This window comes from Lycorma delicatula, chromosome 2 (assembly GCF_047948215.1).
Source record: "Lycorma delicatula isolate Av1 chromosome 2, ASM4794821v1, whole genome shotgun sequence".
NCBI lineage: Eukaryota > Metazoa > Arthropoda > Insecta > Hemiptera > Fulgoridae > Lycorma > Lycorma delicatula.
The window spans coordinates 44,353,484-44,374,719 of NC_134456.1; the positions used below are offsets into that span (position 1 = coordinate 44,353,484).

The 21,236-nt window shown below is 29.2% G+C and overlaps 1 protein-coding gene across 4 annotated transcripts in view; it reads left to right on the forward strand.

Moving 5' to 3' along the window:
* The first annotated feature begins 8,722 nt into the window (after nucleotides 1–8,722).
* Nucleotides 8,723–21,236, forward strand: part of LOC142318770 (SET domain-containing protein SmydA-8-like) — a 48,195-nt gene continuing 35,681 nt past the window's right edge. Inside the window, exons 1-2 of one of the 4 annotated variants that reach the window (XM_075355224.1) lie at nucleotides 17,162–17,196; nucleotides 20,259–20,348. In XM_075355224.1, coding sequence (XP_075211339.1) covers nucleotides 20,285–20,348 — 64 coding nt within the window. In that variant the 5' untranslated portion in view covers nucleotides 17,162–17,196; nucleotides 20,259–20,284. Of the gene's footprint in view, nucleotides 9,019–17,161; nucleotides 17,197–17,308; nucleotides 17,327–20,258; nucleotides 20,349–21,236 lie in introns of those variants that run through there. The other 3 variants (XM_075355225.1, XM_075355223.1, XM_075355222.1) reach the window with 3 other exon arrangements.

Here is a 21,236-nt window from a genome sequence, read left to right on the forward strand (position 1 = left end):
TATAATTTCTGCCATTTTTTCGAAAACACCATAATCCCGTCGCTGTAGAACTACTATGGTTTCCGGTCAAAAAATTGTGACGCGTGGTTTTCACAGGCCTTTTTTGTAATTAACTTAACGCCGCTTCGGGAGTTTTGCAGAGACCGAAATAAATAATAGTCTGACAGTGCCGGGTCCAGGCTATATGCTGGATGCATTACAATCTCCTGGTCAAGATCTCTCAATTTCTGACGGGTCGTTAAATATATACTTGTCTGGCTTTGTCAGTGCGGTGTACACCACACCCTTCCTGTTGACCGGTTCAGGCCGTTTCTTTTAAATCGCTAGATGCAATCGCTCTAATCTTCGATAGTGTAGGTCCGAGTTAATCGTTCTGCCCGGTGGCAGCAGCTCGTGATGCAGAATGCCTTTCCATTCCCATCAAACACAGCATAATCTACCTGGGCGTCAGTGTGGGCTTTATCGCAGACGGTGGAGCTTCGATCGCGATCTTTGTTGCACATTGTTTTCGCAGATTATCCGCTTTTCATCGCTCGCGATCAACCGCTTCAGAAACGGCTCGATTTTGATACGTTTCAGTAGAGATTCACAGACAGAAATTCGATCGAGTACATTTTTCGAGTCAGATCATGCGGCACGCAAACTTCGAGTGTGATCCCTTGCCTGTAGTGAACAAATCGAAGGAACCAATTTTAGGTTGAATGTGATCGCGAAAAATGTCGATTTTCAGATTTAAACAGAAATATGAACTTTCACCATCCCTGAAACCATTTTGACAAGTTTCGGCGTGATATCTGTACGTACGTATGGATCTCGCATAACTCGAAAACGATTAGTCGTAGGATGTTAAAATTTCTGTTTTAGGACTGCTATAACGTCTAGTTGTGCACCTCCCTTTTTGATTGCAATCGACTGAACAAAAAGTGTCCAAAAAAGCACAAAATCCCCAAAAAGTTTTTTTCTGGAATTTTTCTTAACTGCAGTGTTAAGCTCTCGTTGAGAGCTTTTCAATGATGTATCATCATAAGTGGTACTTATTTTCATTGGTTTCAGAGTTATAGCCAAATAAATGTTTAATTAATGAAATATTTGGATCTTACAAGGAGAAGGCACATTGGTTCGAATCCGATTTCATTTTCTTTTTTACTTTAAATATATTGATTTATTAATGATTATTAACCTCTAATTGTAAAAAAAAATGTTTACGATAAATAATAATTTAATAATAACAATAAAAATAATATATATATGAAAAAAATTCAGAAGTTATTAATGAAATAAAATTTTAGGTGCTTTTCATTTAAAAAAATATGTATGTGTAATTTAGTAGGCGTACAAGGAAGTCATGTGGTGTCCACATCAGAATTTTTAAATGATAAATTAGATTTTTAAATTATTAAGGCAATTAGTAGGTTTTATTTTTACAAATTTCTATTAGAGGCTTTACACAGGTGTAAACTCAATTTAAATTAAATATTAATCAAAAGTAAAAAAAAAATTTAATAATAATAAAAAATCTAGGGCGGTCTTGTTTTATTTCCCAGTCACTTTTCTATTGGCCAACAGAATTTCAACTTGGTAATAACATTTTTTCTCAAAATAATGCAGTAAAACTATGAAAAATAATGCAGAAAAAACTGATGTGGACCACATAACTTCCTTGTACGCCTATTAAATTACATATATTTTTTATTTTTTTATTACTGATTTATTATTTATTGTAAATTTTTTTACAATCGGAGGTTTATAATTATTAATAAATCAATATATAAAAATTAAAAAAAAAAGGTTAAAAAAATGAAATGAAGTCGGATTTCGAACCGATGTGTCTTCCCCTTGTAAGATAAAAAAAAATTTCGTTAATAAAAATCTTATTGGGCTATAACTCTGGAATCAATGAAAATAAGTACCACATACGTTGAAAAACTCTCAATGAGGGCTTATTACTGCAGTTAAGAAAACGTTCAAAATCTAAATATTTGAGAATTTTGGGCATTTTTGGTTTAGTTTATTGCAATAAAAATGGGAGGTACACAACTAGATGTTACAGCAGTCCTAAATCTAAAATTTCAACATTCTACGGCTAATCGTTTTTGAGTTATGCGAGATACATACGTACTTACGTACAGACGTCACGCCGAAGCTAGTCAAAATGGATTCAGGGATGGTCAAAATTGAAATTTTCGTTGAAATCTGAAAACCGAAATATTTCGCGTTTACAATACTTCCTTGTTCGAAGTAAATAAATTACAGTGTAAAAAACACTGTATAGAATATTTAAAAAAAAAATAATTTGTCTTACTCCCTGTGCGAATCTTGGAAAAAATTCTGAAAACATATATCTCATTAGATGATTCATAACTTATTTTTTCTCTATTTCTTTCCCAATATGGCTATTTATTTTACCATCAATTTTCAAGCTATTAAAAGCAGTAATTTTAGTAAAGAAAAGCTACTTCTGTAAGCAGCAACAAATTACATAATTTACTAGGCGTATATTTGAAATTTTTTGTGGATGAGTAGCCGTTTGATAAAAAATATTTCACATACGTTAATTATATCAAAAAGGCAATGTACAGTTAAGATAAAAGAAAATTAAAAATTTAACTTATTTTTATGTTTAAAATTGCACAGTCTTTGTTAAAAAGAATAAAAGAACTGTCAAAGTAACATTTCAGCTTAAAAGACAGGGTCATATTATGGTTCTATTATTATCTTTAATAAATTACCGAAACATTGAAAAACTTTTCCCACCAATTTACTTTAAATTAAATTAATAAAATTATTTTTATAGAATCAACATTGTTTTGTCGATAAATATTTCACCAATTAATAATATTACAAATGTTTTTAAATTTTTTTAAAAAACTTTATAGTTTTTGTTCATACTTAAATCAAATTATTATCATTTGTTGTATGAGTTTAATTAGCAGGTTAATTTGGATTTCAAAAGGTATAATCATATATTGGTATTTCTAATATATTTATAAAATATCAATCAAATATTTACTATACAAACTAACGAAGTGAAGTTTTTGCATAGTGAAATTTTATAGTTTTAGATTTTTGCATACTAAACTACCGGGTTAGTCTAGTGGTGAACGCATCTTCCCAAATCAGATGACATGGAAGTCGAAAGTTCCAGCGTTAAAGTCCTAGTAAAGGCAGTTATTTTTATACGGATTTGAATACTAGATCGTGGATACCGGTGTTATTTGGTAGTTCAGTTTCAAATAACCACCACACATCTCAGGAATGGTCCAACTGAGACTGTACAAGACTACACTCATATATATCATCCTCATTCATCCTCTGAAGTAATACCTGAACGGTAAATCCCAGAAACTAAACAGGAAAAAAAGAAAAGGTTTTTGCACACTCCAGTACCAAGTTTATGTAATTTTTTTATGTCAAACGGTTATCGGATTTATCATTTGTGACCCCAAAAACCCCGCATAGCCGTTTTGCAGATTTTGCAATTTTCTACCCCCGTATAGGAGGATGTATGCAAAAGTAATGGTGAAATATTGTATTGTCGCCCGATCTTAGTAACTGTGCAAAATTTCATCAATCGGCAATTTCAGGAAGTACGTTAAATTAAGGATGCAAGATTTGAGGACAAACATGAAAAAAAACCATTATAAGTCAAAGAAAAGCAAGTAATAAAGAAAAAAAACCACCCGAATTTTCTCCACACCCTTCAACGTATGCGAACAAAATATGTGCTTATATAATTTTCATTAACACCTTCCAAACTATAAATTATTTTTTAGCTTTTTTATATTTATTTTTGTAATGTATTTCCTTAATAACTTATACATGAACTCGAAAGTTTGTTTGTTTGTCTGTTTTTATGTTCTGTACACGAGAACCAACCAACCAATTACTTCAAATTTGCATGATACATTATGTTATCCCAGGGAAGGTTTTATGCTATAGACCGAGGCCCTAGCCATCTTGAAGGGCTGAGTTATTCATTAAAGAAAAAAAAATTAATAACTAGAAATTAAATTAATTTTTGTCACGGTGGCAACAAAAGTAAGTTGTAAGTTTTCCTCGTCAAAGATCTGTGTACTTTAGTTACCGTAGTTAATATTATTCTATATTTTGTAATTTAGTTTCTGTTCTTTATATTCTACCCGTGTATTCTGTCCTTTGTATAAATTAATTTCCTTTTCAGGTTTCTATAAAGCCTGAATATTTTATTATTTATCAGTATTATTCTTACAACCGTGAGAGTTACAAAAAAGTTACGAAGTGGTGATTAGACGGGAAAGACGAGCGAAGCGAGCTCTGCGGCTCTGGGGTCAGCCCCGTGGCTCTAATAGGTCCTGGTGAGCCCTTGGGTTGGCCACAAGGCTCGCCTGCGCCGACCTGGACTACGGGAATCCAGGGGCTTCGCCCCGACCGGCTAGTTATTTCATATATTTGTATTTTTAATAATTAATATAGACTTTAATGGCATTTATTCTTTTATAATTAATTGTAATATATATTTTGTAATGCTACTTTAACGTTTTACCACCCTTTCCTTTGATCCATCTATGAAAATGTCGAGGCATCTACTTTTTGTTTTCCGTTGAGTAGCTCTATCTAGTCATTCCTGACGTGAGCTAAATGTAGTATTACGGACCAATCAGAATGAAAGTTTCTTTTTTTTGTTTTTTATACTCGACACCGGTCTACATATGACCAAAATAAATAGTTTTACTTGATGGCATCTCTTTCCTTTTGTTGCAAGTACTTTATCATTTTGCATAAGTGATCTTCTTGTTACCTTTACTGAATTCATTCTATTGTTGTTCTTTTATTTAGAATCCTTCACATATTTTAAGCCTTTGAACCTTTCTCTCTGTTCGTGACATCGTGTATTTCTATTTTTGCTTCTTTTAGGTCTTTTACCTTTTTGAACCACTCAGTACTTGTGTTTCTGTTGTTTATTTGGTCAAAAGGTTTGTTGATTATTATGTTTCTATCCGTATTCGTAAAGCGTTTGCAGAATGCAAGTCTGCATTTCCTAATCGCATCTGATGTTTTGACTTCATTTTAGTAAAAATCATAATTTTTTCTTAGTTTCTTCTACTTTTATGGGTTGTTGTATTTTCTTTTCAAGTTTGTTTCTCCCTGGTGTAAGGTTGTACATTGTAAGGTAGTATTTCCAGTCTTACCGCTGTTGTAAATGCCTCAGTTTCCCCATTTTTGAGATTCGTTTCTTGTTTTTTTATACATTCTTTGTCATGTCATTAGCTTTTGTGAGTTTTGTGATCCTGGTTTTATTGGTTTCTTTTTTCATCCCATCGGGCTGTATTAACTTTCTACTCATCGGGCTGTATTAAAGCTACCAACTCTCTTGATTTTAACGTATATTCAGCTGAGGTGTCTGGGTACACTTTTTATGTTTGTTATGAGCTCTATTTTTTCGAAAGGTATTTGTAGGCTCATTTTGTTCAGTCATTTCCTTCAATGTGTTGTTCTGTTCTTCGGCTGTTTTTAAATTTCTGCTAAGATTGCGAGATCGTCTAATCTATCGAGAGGCCTTTTCTCTTGGGTCCTAATGAATAAATAAAAGATTTATTTATTTAAGAAAAAAGATTTTCTACAATATTAAAATAGGAATAAAGGAGTCGACGCCATAGAAATCATAGTTACAATGGCGTCGCGTTTTTTTCCATTGCTGCTTCTTTTCGTCTTTTTTCAACAGAAAAAAGTAAGAATATTTTCAAGAGAAAAAAATGTTATGTGCTCATTTTTTAAAGGTTTTTTGAACTCAGGTGAAATGTTTAATACTGAATTATCTTCCTGATACTAACCTTTTAGAATACAAACAACACAAGTAGTTTAAATGAACAATCTATCCATCCTCTAATCACGCCGATATTAACTTTAGTGTTAGTAAATCACCTGGCACTACAATAAAGCTAAAACCGCATGTAAAAATAATAAAATATTTTTATAGGTAGATGTTGCTTATTTAGTTAAATGTACAGACTAATATAAATATAAATAAAATGGGAAAAAATCTTAATAAAGCCGACATAAATAAACTGCACCACAAAAAAAATAATCCTATAATTCTACAATTATTTTAATCCTTTAAATTTTGACTTTCAAAAATTGAAGCAAAAATAAAAAATAACTATAGATAACTTTTGATAATCTCTCTAATTTTGTACCAATTTTAAAATATAAAATAGAACGTTTTAAAATTATCCTTAAATTTCAAGGAGATATTTTGAATTCAGTTTTTATCTTCCTCATTTTATTTCACAGTTTTTATACATAGCCAAAAAAACGCAAAACAAAACAAAAAATTGTCCATATTTTCGCAAGAAACCTATGATATCTTGATAAAAATTAAAACAGAGAAACGAAAGAAAGAGATTACTAATGAGCGTGAATTAAGGCTGCAATACGGGAATATTTATTACTTTTTTTACTTCCTTGTACGAAGTAATGGAAATATTAATTTTGATCATCCCTAAATCCATTTTGAGTAATTTCGGCGTGACGACTGTACGTAGTACATACGTACGTATGTCTCGCATAACTCAAAAACGATTAGCTGTAGGATGTTTCAATTTTGAATTAAGGACTGCTGTAACATGTAGTTGTGCACCTCCCCTTTTGATTGCAATCGACTGAACCAAAAGTATCCAAAATCCGAAAAATTTAGATTTTTTACTTTTTCTTAACTGCAGTAATAAGCACTCATTAAGAGCTTTTCAACGATAAATCGTAAGTGGTACTTATTTTCAGTGGTTACAGAGTTATAGCCGATTAAAATTTAATTAATAAAATGTTTGGATCTTACAGAACATCGGTTCGAATCAGACTTCATCTCCTTTTTTTTTAATTTAAATATATTGATTTATTAATAAATTATTAACCTCGGATTGTAAAAAAAATTTACGATAAATAATAATTCAGTAATAATAATAAATAAAAAAAATCAGAAGTTATTAATGAAATAAAATTTTATGTTCTTTTAATTTAAAAAAAAGTGTATATATATAATTTAATAGGCGTACAAGGAAGTCATGTGGTGTCCACATCAGATTTTTACCCTAGATTTAAAATTATCGAAAATATTCCTAATAACTGGTTATATATCATTATGCAATAATTATTGTCTATAGAAATCAAATAAGACGAGAAAAATAAAAACTCTTCAAATCATCTATACATAAAATGTAATTCTTTTTTAAATGATTGTCCTCTATTATATGTAGAAAACTTAAAACTCGAACAGAGGAGGAATTTCCTCCGGAAAATTGAAAAAAACAAATCATCGACACCGATCACTTGTTGAAGAATTAGACTTGAAAATTCTCATACATTTAAAAAATACACTGCGTTGAATTGAGAAATCTCTCTTTTTTTAATTCGGTTAAAAAAAGTTTTAATGTAGTGCGAATTAAAAGAAATATGACATCCATTTTAAAAATTGTATAAATCTATTTAAGATAATTACGAATTTTTGATGGAGAAAAAATAAATTTCAACCAGTTTTTCTAGCTGCTGTCAGATCTGAGTGTTTGTGTGTGAAGGCAAATGTAGTTACTGTTACCGGCTTGCCAGGACTGCAGCTGAAAATGTAAGTGTAAATATACTGATAAACATGCAGTTTTGAACAGACTCTGGCCAACCGCTCTTGAGACGTGTGGTTAATTAAATCCCAACCATCCAAAGAACACTGGTATCCACGAACCAGAACTGGAACCGGAATAAAAGCAAGTACCTTTATTAGGATTCAGTCCCGGCCGGGTTGGTCTAGTGGTAAAATTCGTCATAAATAAATATTATTTGAGCGTAAAATTAAACTGTTCGGATGGCAGTCTTCATTTGTCAAAGTCGAATAAAATATTTTACCGTTCACCCGCATTTGTTTGGAATATCCTTTTGAACGGTGGTAAAACTTGGAAACCGGGGAAAAGGGAAAAGATAAAATCGAGGTTTTTGAAATCGGATCTGGAGGAAGATGGAGAAGATAAAATAGGTGAACAGAGAAAGTAACGTAGAAATATTAACAAAAATAAATGAAGGTAGAACAATACTGGCGAAGGTGAAAAAAAAGAGGAAGGAAGAGGCTGAAGTTAATAAATGACATAAAGTGTAGTGACGGTTATGATTAGACGAAAAGAAAAACACGGGACAAAAAAGATGGAGACAACAGCGGTGCCGGGGACCTGCCAACAGGCAGGAGACAACATGATGATGACATTAAATTTTATTTTACGTTAAGCGAGTAAACACCGGTTGAATTTGTTTAATCTTCGCTACATCAAGATACATCAGAGATAATTTCTTATATAAACAATTTCACGTCAATTGGATTAAGCCCAGGAAATAGAAAATCATGGTAAATTACAAACAGTTAGATGGATGGACACGCTTCTATATTAATGTTTTCAGTATAAAATACGACAAAATCAAATAAACAAAATGCGAGTAAACTATTAAAGGTTTTAGTCCAAATAATAAAATTGTAAAGAGATTACATATCAGTCTATAAAACATCTTGGTCTAAATTAATTATATTCGTTAACTTATAAAAAAATTAATAATAATAAATAATTAAATTAAAATAAATTTATAAGAAAGTGAGAATTTATACAGTCTTATATGTATGCCAATTATATTTTTTGCGTATATATTTTTTAAGAAAAAAACAGTAGGGCGTAGCCAAAACAGATTAGGAAGTATTTAAAAAAGATAGCCGAGTAAAAGAGAGTGGACAATAGCTTATCGTTTTGAGTTCAGTAGCGTGTACGATGTGATAAGAGAAGGAAGCATCTCGACGATTTCAGTCGGCGGTAAGCAACAACACAGTGGGGATGTCTTCTAACAATAGGAAGGTAGAGAAAATTATGCGTGACTATCTAGAGAGATATTTGGAGGGGGATAAATTAAGTGACGGTTGGACTGTAGCGGATTCAGCTATTAGTGGCCGCGGACTTCGTGCCGGTCGTGATTTCCAGCCAGGAGATGTAATTTTTTGGGATCGCCCTGTTATTTTAGGTAAGTACCTGTGTTTTTAATTTTATATTTTTAAATCGGAAATTTAAATCATTTCCCTATTTTTTTTTTAGCAAATATTAATATTACTTTAAAATTTAATAAATACGTTATAGGAAAATGTTTAATCATTAACTAGGAAAATATTCAATAAAATTATACCACGTTGAATTCTAATAATAATAGTAACACTTTTGCAATAAATTGTATTACAATTAATAAAAATAATTTATTTCAATAAACTATGTTTATAAATTAATAAAAATAAATATATAAATCTTAAAATAAAAGCAATATATATATATATATATATATATATATATATATATATATATATATATATATATAAGCACCTTATTTTTATTATTAGGCCTACAGTTTTTTCAAGATGTCAAGTTGTTTTTGTTGACAGACAAAAGATAAATTTACTTAACATGAGTAGGTAAAAAAAAGTTATGGCAATGTTCCATTTCTTCCTGTCGTGGAAATAAACACAGTAATTAATGTTTTTTTTCTTCAAAAATAAAAAAGTAAGAAACTCTTATAAAAGAACAAAATTTTCAATAAATTATTTTAAAATAAATTATCAGTAATAATATTAAAAAAATATCATAATTTAAGTTAACCGTTAAAACAATTTAGTATTTTAGCAGAATAAAATTCTGATAATATCATTACATAGATTAAAAAAAAACTAATGAATTAAGATTTGAAAAAAATACAAATATCTAAACAAATATAATACATTTGTTTTTTTTTTGGTTTTTGCTTTTTTTGATGAAAATTATATCTAACAATTAATGTATGTAAAAGGGTGGGAAACCGTATAAGAAAATATAACAAAATTATTATACAGTTTTAATTTAACCTCCTAGATATCACAATACAATTTACATGACACGCTTTCCATCTATCCAAAAGCATACAAAATTTCATTAATTCCAAAAAATAAAATATCAATCAACATAAAACTTTCTTTATGGTTTTTCATCTCTTTTACAGTCTTCAAAAAAAGAGACTCTAAATAGAAATTGACTTGTATGTTTGTTATACCCTATTTTAACAAAATGGACTAATTTTAATGATTCTGTTCATTATATACATTCTATAAACTTTTTTTCTTGTTTAACCTCCGGCACCACCGGTATTGCTTCAGAGAATGAGATGAATGATTTGTAACGCGTATTAAAAATGACATTCTGACCGAGATTCGAACCCGGTACCTCCGGATGAAAGACCGTGACGCGACCACGGAGGCCGCCAGATTCCATAAACTACACATTGTTTACATGAATTATTTAAACGCATTTTTCCATTATTTTGTCATCATAATTGGTAGGATTGAATTTTTACACGTACAGTCTGATGTTACTATTCTATTTGTATTTTCTCCTGATATTTAAAAAAATTAAATTTTATTTAAAAATTAATTAAAAAATTCTAAAAAATTAATATTCACACATTTTATAAATCTAAGCTGAAGCTCGGTAAGTACCAATCTATCTACGTCTTTCTTCGAACTCTTTATTTCAATTTTCTTAAGATTTAGGTTTCTTTTTAAATGAGCAACGGTTTTGTTTCTTTTATAAAAAAAATCTGATGTGGACACCGATGTAATGATTTCCTTGAACGCCTATTAAATAAATTGCATGTACACATTTTTTGTTGCACTTCATTTAAACTTATTTCATTTGAAAGTGAGGTACGATCCTCCAATTCTTTAATAAAGTGAACAGTTACACAATTGTTAAACTATTTGTTTTTATTAACATAAAATGTTTATAAAATTATTAATTCAACAATTTTACCTGAAATATTAGGAAAGAGTAAAAGTCCCTTTATTACTCTTTAAATACATGTATGTCTTATCTATCTAATACTACTATGTTTTTTAAATTATTATGATGTAACCATCAACAAAATGAAAACAAAAACGAAACAGGAGAAGGTTACTAAATTTTATAGCGATATTTATTATCAAGCAGACTGAAACAAATGCATAAATTAAAAAAAAAATTATGTATTTATACAGGAGAATTGGAGAACCAAGTAAGTTCAAATCGGAACACCTACCTGAACCGTATTGCGTCTGTGAATAGTACACTTTTTACGTGTCTTCATCACAAAATACTAACACGCAATATTCAATTATACACAAGAAAAATAGCTCTAAAAATTTTCTTAGCACTCCAAATTAGTTTATATATTAATTTTGTTTCACGTCGTTTAAGTAAATAAGTGGTGTAAGAGCGAACGTGTCGGATCCGTAACCATGCACACATCGGTTCGAATCCGACTTTACATACATGTATTCTTTTTAATTTTTTTTATTTTAGATACATTGATTTATTAATAATTATTAACCTCTGATAATAATTTGTTTTTAATTAAAATGAAAAGTACATGAAAGTTTATTTCACTAAAAACTTTTGATTTCTTTTTCATATTTTTTTTTGTATTGTTATTACTGAATTCAATAACAATAAAAAAAATCAAAAAAATCGGAAGTTATTAGTAAAATAAAATGTCAAAATATACTTTTGAAAATGGGCGTATGTAATTTAATAGGCGTACAAGGAAGTCATGTAATGTCCACATCAGTTTTTTGTTTAAACATATTTTATTATTAAAAAAAACGTGTTTATCTACGGTATCCATTTATTTTAATGGACAAAGTAGACATTAGAAAGAAAGGGAAAAATATATTATGTAATATTTTCTAATAACACAGTAAGATCCAAAGTAAACGAGTAATTAATATACAAATTCATCGGCAAAGATATAAAACGACTATTTTTTTAATTTATTTTATAATATACAAAGCTTTTCTAAAATGGTGGGCTGCCTATACTTTTTCGTATTCTACTTGTAAAATTAAACAAAAAGTATCCTTAGGAAAAATGGCAATTTCTTCTTCGTTCTTCTCCTGCCCGCCATTTTCTTATTTTTATATAAAAATTTATATCTCAAGTTCAGATAGAGGAATCACATTAATATTTGGTAAGCGTCTTTGTAAAAAAGTTTTAAAGTTAGCAATAAATCAGGACTAAACATAACCTAGCTCGTTCGCTCGCTAACCTTGTCTAGTTAACGTTAAGTACAAATTATATATGTTATTCTCCAACATTGGAGGCGATTAATCAAATTCACCGGTAATTACGCGTAATCACCGGATTAATCAAATTTACCGTGACATATTTGTGTGGGCGCGCGCGCGCGTATTATATAAATTTAACATGGAATTTATCGAATGAATCTATTTACATAGCAATAGTCGTCCAGAAACAATTACTGATAGATGATAATAAACTTTGTGGAGTGTTAAAACTGTTATGCCTGATCGGGATTCGAATTTGGAAACTCCGGTTGAACGGGAGAGTTACAACCACTTCGCCATTAATATCGATGGATTTGTGCAGATCAGCGGAGATTAAATATTACCATACTTTTCTAAACATATTAAAACTATTACTTTTTAGAAATAAAATAAAATTAATTACGTAAACTCATCGGGTAATAAAGATAGCTTCCATCGGCAAAGATATAAAACAATTGGTTTGTTATTTATTTATTTTGTAACATTAATTATTTTAAGTACGAGGCTGATTACCTAAACAGTCCATAATGCTTAAGTTTGCATACAAATAAATAAATATATATAAATACATACATACAAATATATATATATATATATATATATATGTGTGTGTATGTGTGTGTGTGTGTGTATGTTTACTTGAATAAATCGGCCAAGTTCCGTACAAAATTATTCAACAAGGCTAAACAAAAAAAAAGTGGGATCCCCCATCTTTCTTTCATAAGAATAAACAAAACCAGATAAATACATAGGAAATAAATTTTTGTAGTACAAATAAAATAAATACGTGTGGTTCAAAAATTGAAATAAATCAAGTAAAAATATTAAAAAATAAATGTTGATAAATTACCACAAAAGATTTCTTTTTAACAATTTTATTTATAGTCGCATCAACAATTAAAATCATTAACGACTTATCGGTGTAATGTAACTGTGCCGGCAAATGTACAGTCTCATCAGAGCTTTCTGTTACTCGAGAGATGAAGTTAATAATACATACGTATAGAAGTGTATTTAACATTTTTTAACACATAGGAGATCCACGTCAGGAAGCTGGTGTATTATCCAGATATCCAGTAATACTAGAAGAAAAACGAAGCTCTGGTATGACATTTTAAAATTATAATCATTGAGAAACGCCAAAGAAAAAATAAGTTTTATCCTAAGAAAAATGTTAACTAAATCTAATTCTACATACTTGTAAAACGGAAATGAAGAAGTCGACGTCAGAAAAATGTAAATTGGATAATGTTGGTTTTATCGGCTCCCTTCACCGTCCACCAATAGGCAGAATAGCATGAATAATCTTTAAAACAAATTTTGTTTTGCACGCTAATTTCTTTTTACGATCTCGGACATGCTTTGGTACGTCTCTTGATGTAGAAGATGAAATGATGAATGAAAAGATATGTAAAAATCCTTATCGGGAATCAAACCGAACGATCTAGAGGATAATAAGCTAACCGCTCCATCATTTACCTTTATTTGCGGATTTCTATAGTCGTTATTCTAAGATATCTATGCCAAATTTTCTGCTTTGAATCGTTTTGTTCTTCAAACTACGTTTTACTACGGATTCCATAACAGCCATATTTTTTTTTTTATTTTTCGTTGGGTGAGGAAAAAGCTCTGCCCGGCCCGCTCTGACGGCAAGTACGGGGTTTATACTCGCTAAAAAACCTCTCCTTTATACAGCGGCTTCAATATCTTCCTTTCAGCATTACTGACGGTCTGCTATGTCCTTAAGAGCTTCTAGATGAATGAATCGGAGAGTCCTCGGCACGTCAACGACAGTGACGACCCCCTCGATTGCCTCCGCACCAAGACTATCCCCTCCTCATCCATCTGCGTAAACAGCTATTGCTGTCGGCCCTCTTCTGTCATCTTTGTCCGTTATGTTATCTAGGTATAATTGTCCCACAACCGCCAGACACCTCTGCCTCTCTGAGACTCACCTTTCACATTCAAAAGATGTGTGCTCAGCCGTGTCGTCCTTCCCTCAGGAGATGCACTCCGGTTAAGCCTCCTCTTCATTCTATAAAGGTAGAAATTACATGCCCCGTGGCCCAACAACAGCTGGGTCAGCCAGACTCGTTAACCTCCCCGTTCAACGAATTAATCGTTGCTGTTGACAATTATTTCTTTTCGATGAATGATAGAAAACTGATCAGGAAACGGTTTTGTTATGTAGGACGAAAAGTCAGTGAACGCGGTTTCCTTTCATACAAGCCTATTTTATTAACAAAATTAAATTTAATGTGACAAACGCTGTTGTTTGATCTCCTCCGATTCCCTGATTTCCTTAACCTCTCGTTATAATCTCAAAGTTAAATTTCTTAAAACTCGTCTTTACAAAATATGAAAGAAACGTACTCTATTGTAATTTTAAACCAATTATTTTAACATTGGAATTTATCTAAAAACAGAATCAATTATTAAAAAAGCTTTTTTTTATTAAAATTCTGCATATGCATATGTATGTGTACGTATACACTGGATAAAAATAAACCCGGCGTATATGTGTTTATATATATATATATATATATATATATATATATATCTTTATATATATATTTCTTGTGTGCGTGTGTATGTCACTCAACTCCTCCTAAACGGTTAGACCGATTTTGATGAAATTTTTTGTGTGTGTTCAAGGGGATTCGAGAATGGTTTAGATTCACAATTTGATCCGATAGAAAAGTTTTTTTAATTTATTTATTTATTTATGTGTTGCTGTTGATCTTGGGGTGGTTAAGGTTCACAATTGGATCCGGTAGGCAACGCTGCGATCGCATTTTAGAATTTTATTTTAATTTTTGGCATATCAGTCAGACCCCGCAGTTGGTGCTGCGTTCGGATTCTAGGATTTTTTTTATTTTGCTGCTTTTTCGCATATCAGTTACTTGCTTCGTAGCTTAATGTTGTTATTACATTAAAATTTGTATTTTTAACGTACTATTGTGTTTAGAGAGTAGTTTGAATTAAATCCGATAGGTAGTGCTGTTCTGACAAATGGATTTATTTACATTCTGACTTTTATAAAGTGAAAGGTTAAATTTTATGAAGTTCCTAATGTTCAGTTTTTTAAGGTTTTATGAAACTTTCAATTGTGTTCATTTAATCTGTATGCATACACAAATCTAGCAAGAACGAAGCATTGCCGAGTCTGCAAGAATTGCGCGCTTATTGAGAATATTGTATTATATTATATTATTATTGATTGAAATAACGTTATAAAGTGTAATTAAAAAATATACATTGTGCAAATTTGTAAGGTACAGTATTGAAGTAAGTATTTTACATGTTTTTTCATTAGTTTTTAATGATGTATACACGTGCATTCAATAACAATCAACTTAACCTACAAATTTAAATTGTCAGTTCTCATTTGATTCTATGCAACTTATGAAGTATTGAAAATAAACATGTTAGTTTGTAAAATAAATTATAACATTTATAAAATTAAAATATAAATTATTTTGTATATTTAAAAAATTGAAGTTATAATTTTTGTAGCTGATTAATTTTACAAAAAAAATTCTAAAATTGTTTTTAATTTACAATTATCTAAAATTTGGTAAAATAGATATTAAAATAAAGAATGAGAAAATAAATGAAGAATAAGAAAAATGATAAAAATTTCTACTAAAATTTTAACTACGTTGCTTTTTTTAGTGCTTCAATTTTTTTATTAATTGATTAATTAAGCTATCCCATGGTTATGAAACTTCAAAATTATTAAATAAATAGAAATGTAGGAGGTACTTTTTTAGAATGATCTTAAGTGAAAATTAGCAGTAATGTGAATAAAAATTTATTAATTATACTAATTATTAATTTTACGACGTTTCGATTTTTTAATTCAATTTTCATCAGACATATCATATTTATTTAACGAAAATAAATATTAACCATACTACCCATAATTAATCAATAAACCCATTAAAATAATACAACAATCACAAACTGATAATAATCATACTAATAGTCATATTAATGAAATTTCGTCCACATTCCTGCTCATTTTAACTTAAAATAAGTTACTTATATTTATGTGTTGTGCATTTATTACAGAACAATGCCACTTCAGGACAACGACTGTCGGGCCCGCTAGTATATATTATTATTATTATTATTATTATTATTATGCTTTTACGGCCAACATGGGACCACTTAAAGTCAATTTTAGTTGGATATTTTCTGAGAAAAGCGTGTTATTATACTCTTCCGAGCTGCCCAGTATTTCTTCATCCGTTCAGATCTTGCTTTCTTTTCTTCATCCGTAAACACCCTCTTCGTTGTATTTTGTCGTTTGTCTGTCTTTTGTTTAATCTAATGCTTTTGTCTTTTAGCTTTGTAATTTTTCCAGTTTTATTCTGTAGGTCAGTCAGGGAAATTCCCAATTCTTTCATATCTTCTCTAATTTCTTTGATCCATCCTACTTCTAGCTTTTGGAACCAGAGCTTTTCATTGATATTTCTTGACAGTCTTGTTTCCGGTGTCCTTATGAGATGACCAAAGAAAGAGATTCTTTTTTTCCGCATAGTATCAGTAACAGGCTCTATTTCTCGATACACCACCTCATTTGGCACAATCCACCTTCTTGTTGGTGTTTTTTATTGATACACATTCAGTATATATATATATCCAGCTAACAGTTCAAGTTCAAGTTCAAAGTTTGTGCTTCAACCGGCAAATAATACACATTTTTCTTTCCGAGATTTTTCGAGATGAAATAAATCTAAAAACTTCCAGTTATGCTAAGAAATATGGGTTAAAATTTGGTTCCGTTTGATCTATTAAATTTTTGTTTATCCCGAACTAACAAAAAACCCTCTTGTCTTTATATTGTAGTATATATATTGTTGTTGGAATTAGAAAATAAATAATATATATATATATACATAACCATTTATGCCAAAATAATTATAATTTCTACTCTTTGTTACTGACGCCAAAATAAACATTGCTTCTAATAAAGACTTTCTAATATACTAATCAAAGATGCATTTATAAAATACCAGTATTTGTTAGAGTGCATTAGAGAATTAAAGTGTTCAGCGTCCAGCATTTATGTTTGAAGTGTATGTCAATCATTTTCGGGATAGTGTTTTTTTATGTTAATTTAAGTAAAAAAAAAAAAACCATTAGTAAAAAATTTCCATTCGTATAAAAATTAAATATACAAATTTTTTTAAGATAAAATCACTTATGGTAAATTTAATGGTATATCTTGTTAATAAGATATAAAATACAACAGTAGAACATAATCAGGGTTTTTAAGATATATTTTTAGAAAGTATTTTAATAAATTTATAGAATTAAATAGTTAAGTGATCGTTTTTAAAATTATTTGAGATAATGGTTCAGCCGTAATAAGAATGCATTTTTATTTCAATCAATATTACAAAAATAGTACTATTAAAACACAGACGTTATTTCATCAGACAATACTTATAAACGACGCGATAATAAACAATTATAGAAATATAAAATTTATTACAGGTCAATAACAATAAATAATACATAAATTCAAAGGTCTTATTAAAATAAAAATTTATGCTACTACAAATTATTATCGTCGCGTTCATTCAATTAAGATACGTAAAAAAATATTATTTTAAGTAGTTTTTAAAATATAAACGCTAATATTATCAAAATCTACAAACTAGTGCTGCTGGTATTATTAAATCCATCCGATATCATAATTTTTGGTTCGCTTCTATCCGAAAAAGTTTTTTCAGGTAGTGGAGTTTCATAACAAATCTTTTAAGGGTTCATCTTATTCATTGTATTTTTACGTATATTATTTTTTAAAGTATAAAAACTATTACGTAAAAAAATATTACACAAAACCATTATTAAGTTAAGTATAAATTAAGTTAGGAATAAAGAAATAAATTGGGGCTTATTTAGTTAGCCTCTCATATCGTCGAAGATTTCCATCGAGAGAATCGGAACACCTCAAATAATAAAAAAATTAAAAGGGAACGTACAACCGTATTTATTCCTATCTGAAACAAACGCATTGCTGACCGTCATTTTGGATAGGGCGATCAGAATTTAGTTTTAACTGCATCATTTTTTTCATCTCATTGAGTTCTTTAAAATAATCTTTAAAATGATCATCGGTTCCGTTTGAAATTCTTGAGTACCCCCCCTCCAAAAATAATAATGAAATATATATTCATTGAAGTAGTCCGTCGGTACAAGCAAATATCCTGCAAATCTCATCCGGTTACGTCAGTTATAAAAAAAGTTAGAAGAGGAATAAGTTATTTTTCAGCCACCCGGTACATCCAAATACCAGTACCAGATTCAACTTCTTTGGTAGATGGATTTTCGAGATGCGAGGCAAAAACCGTGTTAAAAAATATTGAATACTCCTCACCCCCTAAAATCGATCGACTTAAATTTTAAATAACTTAATAAATACTTTCAATCTTCTACGACCGCTGTACAAAAATTAAAAAAATTATACGGTGAAAATTATTTTTTCTAATTTTATCCGATATTTATTCCTATCGATAGCCATATACAAACAATTGCTTATCCATTTCTGAAGTACTTATGTTAAGCCAGATCATATATACATCAATAAAAAGACATACATCAGGCCAAAAGACGTACTTAGATCTTCGGAAATTTTTATAGTTTTTTTTTTTTTACCAAAGGGGTTTTTTAACGTCAATATTAAAAAACCCTGACAACAGAAATATTGCCCGATCGCTACATTTCCCCGTTAAAGCTATGCTGTAGCAGCAGCGATAGATCTAGTCGGAAATGTAAAACTATCATCAAACATCAATATCTGGACACCAACCTAATGACTGAGGAAATATTATTTCATCCAATTTTCACACATCCGAAAATACATATTTATAGAGAATCATAATGTCTGATGAACTGTTATCAATTGAAAAAAATTATGGAATTAACTACTATGTTAAATCACGGTAAAAGTCTGTAAGTCAGATCTCCATATAGTAAACCAAATTGCTGGAATTTTCTTAAAAATTTTATCATCGATTTTTTGTTAAAATTTTTACAGAGAATTCCATAATCCTTGGGGTTTTTAAAGAATCTACTTTTATGTTTGAAGTAATAACATTTTTGTCTAAAATATAAAATTAAAATTTATCATAAACGGTCACTTTTTTTACAATGTTGACCATTAGCTTAATTTTCTAACTTACACTTTCTATACTTCAACAAATATTTTTACAAAGTTCGTAAAATTCCAATGTTGAGATGATTATTTTCTAGAAGGCAATATTTTTATGAAACGATTTATCTAAAGAGTCAATTTTCTTATGTAAAATATCATTTTTTACAATCTAGTGAATCATTTTCATGAAAAATGAAGTCATCGGTACCCGGCCGTACAAATTAATCTTAGATTTTCAGGAATAAAGTATCAAACTCAGCGTTATATATGCGAAAACGTTAACACTAGGTAAACAGTAATTAATAAAAAAAGCTTTGAAAATATTATTTAATATTTTTAAATTCCTTGCAATCATTCCCCCGTAATTAATTTTGGGATTGAATAAAAATACATATTAAGTGGAATAAAAAGATTTTCTCTTTCAAAATACAATTTGACATAATTTAAAATAATCATAATTTAGCAGCTTTATGTAAAAAAAATTTGACATTGCAAAAGGAAGGCAACTGCCTACAAGGAACTCCTACAAAAATCGCATTTATATGCAAACTTACAAATGAAAATTATTATTATTTAATAAAATATCAAGGAAATTATTTTGGTTATTAAAATATCAGCTGTTTTCTTAGACCAAAACTTACATAAAACTTACCAAACTTCTTTCTCCTTTCCATTTTTATTTTGTTTTATTTAATTTTAAAATAGGTTATAGCAACAGCTAACCTATTAGGAAACCTAACCTAAAATTAGGAAAATAAAATTTTTTCAAGATTTATTTGTGACAATTTTCTCTTTCAAATCGGTTAAGATGTTTCGGAAATAATATTGGGCACTAAATGGGTTAAATATCATAAAAAGTAGATTCTTAAATGTACATTTTTAAATACATCCAAATAAATTTTAGTGATAATTGTACGAAAACAATTTTATTTTTTTAAATTAAAAAAAAAATTTTTAACTGCATATTGTATTTTAAAGTCGAGTAAAAAACTTACATCAAAGGAATGTTTTTCTTAAACTCTACAATTACTGGAGATGGAGTAGTAATAAAGAAATGTATTGTTTTTGGTAATGAACAAATAAATTATTACTGTTTTAGATTTAAATTAGTTTTATTTATAAAAATAATATTTTTAAGTTACTTATTAAAAGAAAAGAAAACCCTTTTTAAATGTTTATTTAAATTTTGATTTATTAAGTTTCTAGTAAATTAAGGATTAGTAATATTCTATAATTCTTTTTTACATTTTGTTAACTTCAAAAGAAATATTAGAAGAAACACTGGGAAATTTTTTAACTTGTTTTTATTATTTTTTTTTAGGGCAGATTTTTTTTAAGCTTGTTTATTTTTAAATTATTTTATATTTTTTATTTTTATTTTTATTTAAGCATAAAAAACAACTGCCTGTAAGGAAAAAACTTTATTAAAGAAAAGAAACCTGGAAAAATCGGAAAAAAATAACAAAGACTGCTGCAAAAATTAGCTATGATCTGTATACATAGAGTTTTTATTACACAGATTTTTTTATAATCTGATGTGGACACCACATGACTTCCTGGTACGCCTGCTAAATTACATATACACATTTTTAAAAGTACATAAAATGTTATTTCACTAATAACTTTATGTACTTGATTTTTTTTTTATGATTTTTTTTTTATTACTGAATTATTATTTATTATAAATCTTTTTTTATAATCAGAGGTTAATAAATCAATATATTTAAATTAAAAAAAATAATAAAATTACAAAAGGAAAAGGAAAAAAGGAAGAAAATGTTGCAAACAATGAAATAATAAAGAGATTAAGAGACGATGATAATAGAAGAAGAAAACATTAACACTAAGGAAAGAATAAAAAGATTAAGAGAGTATGATGAATTTAAGAGAGAGAAAATTTGAAAACTAGAGAACGTGAATGCAAATTAAGATCAGAAGAATTATATCAAACCAAAG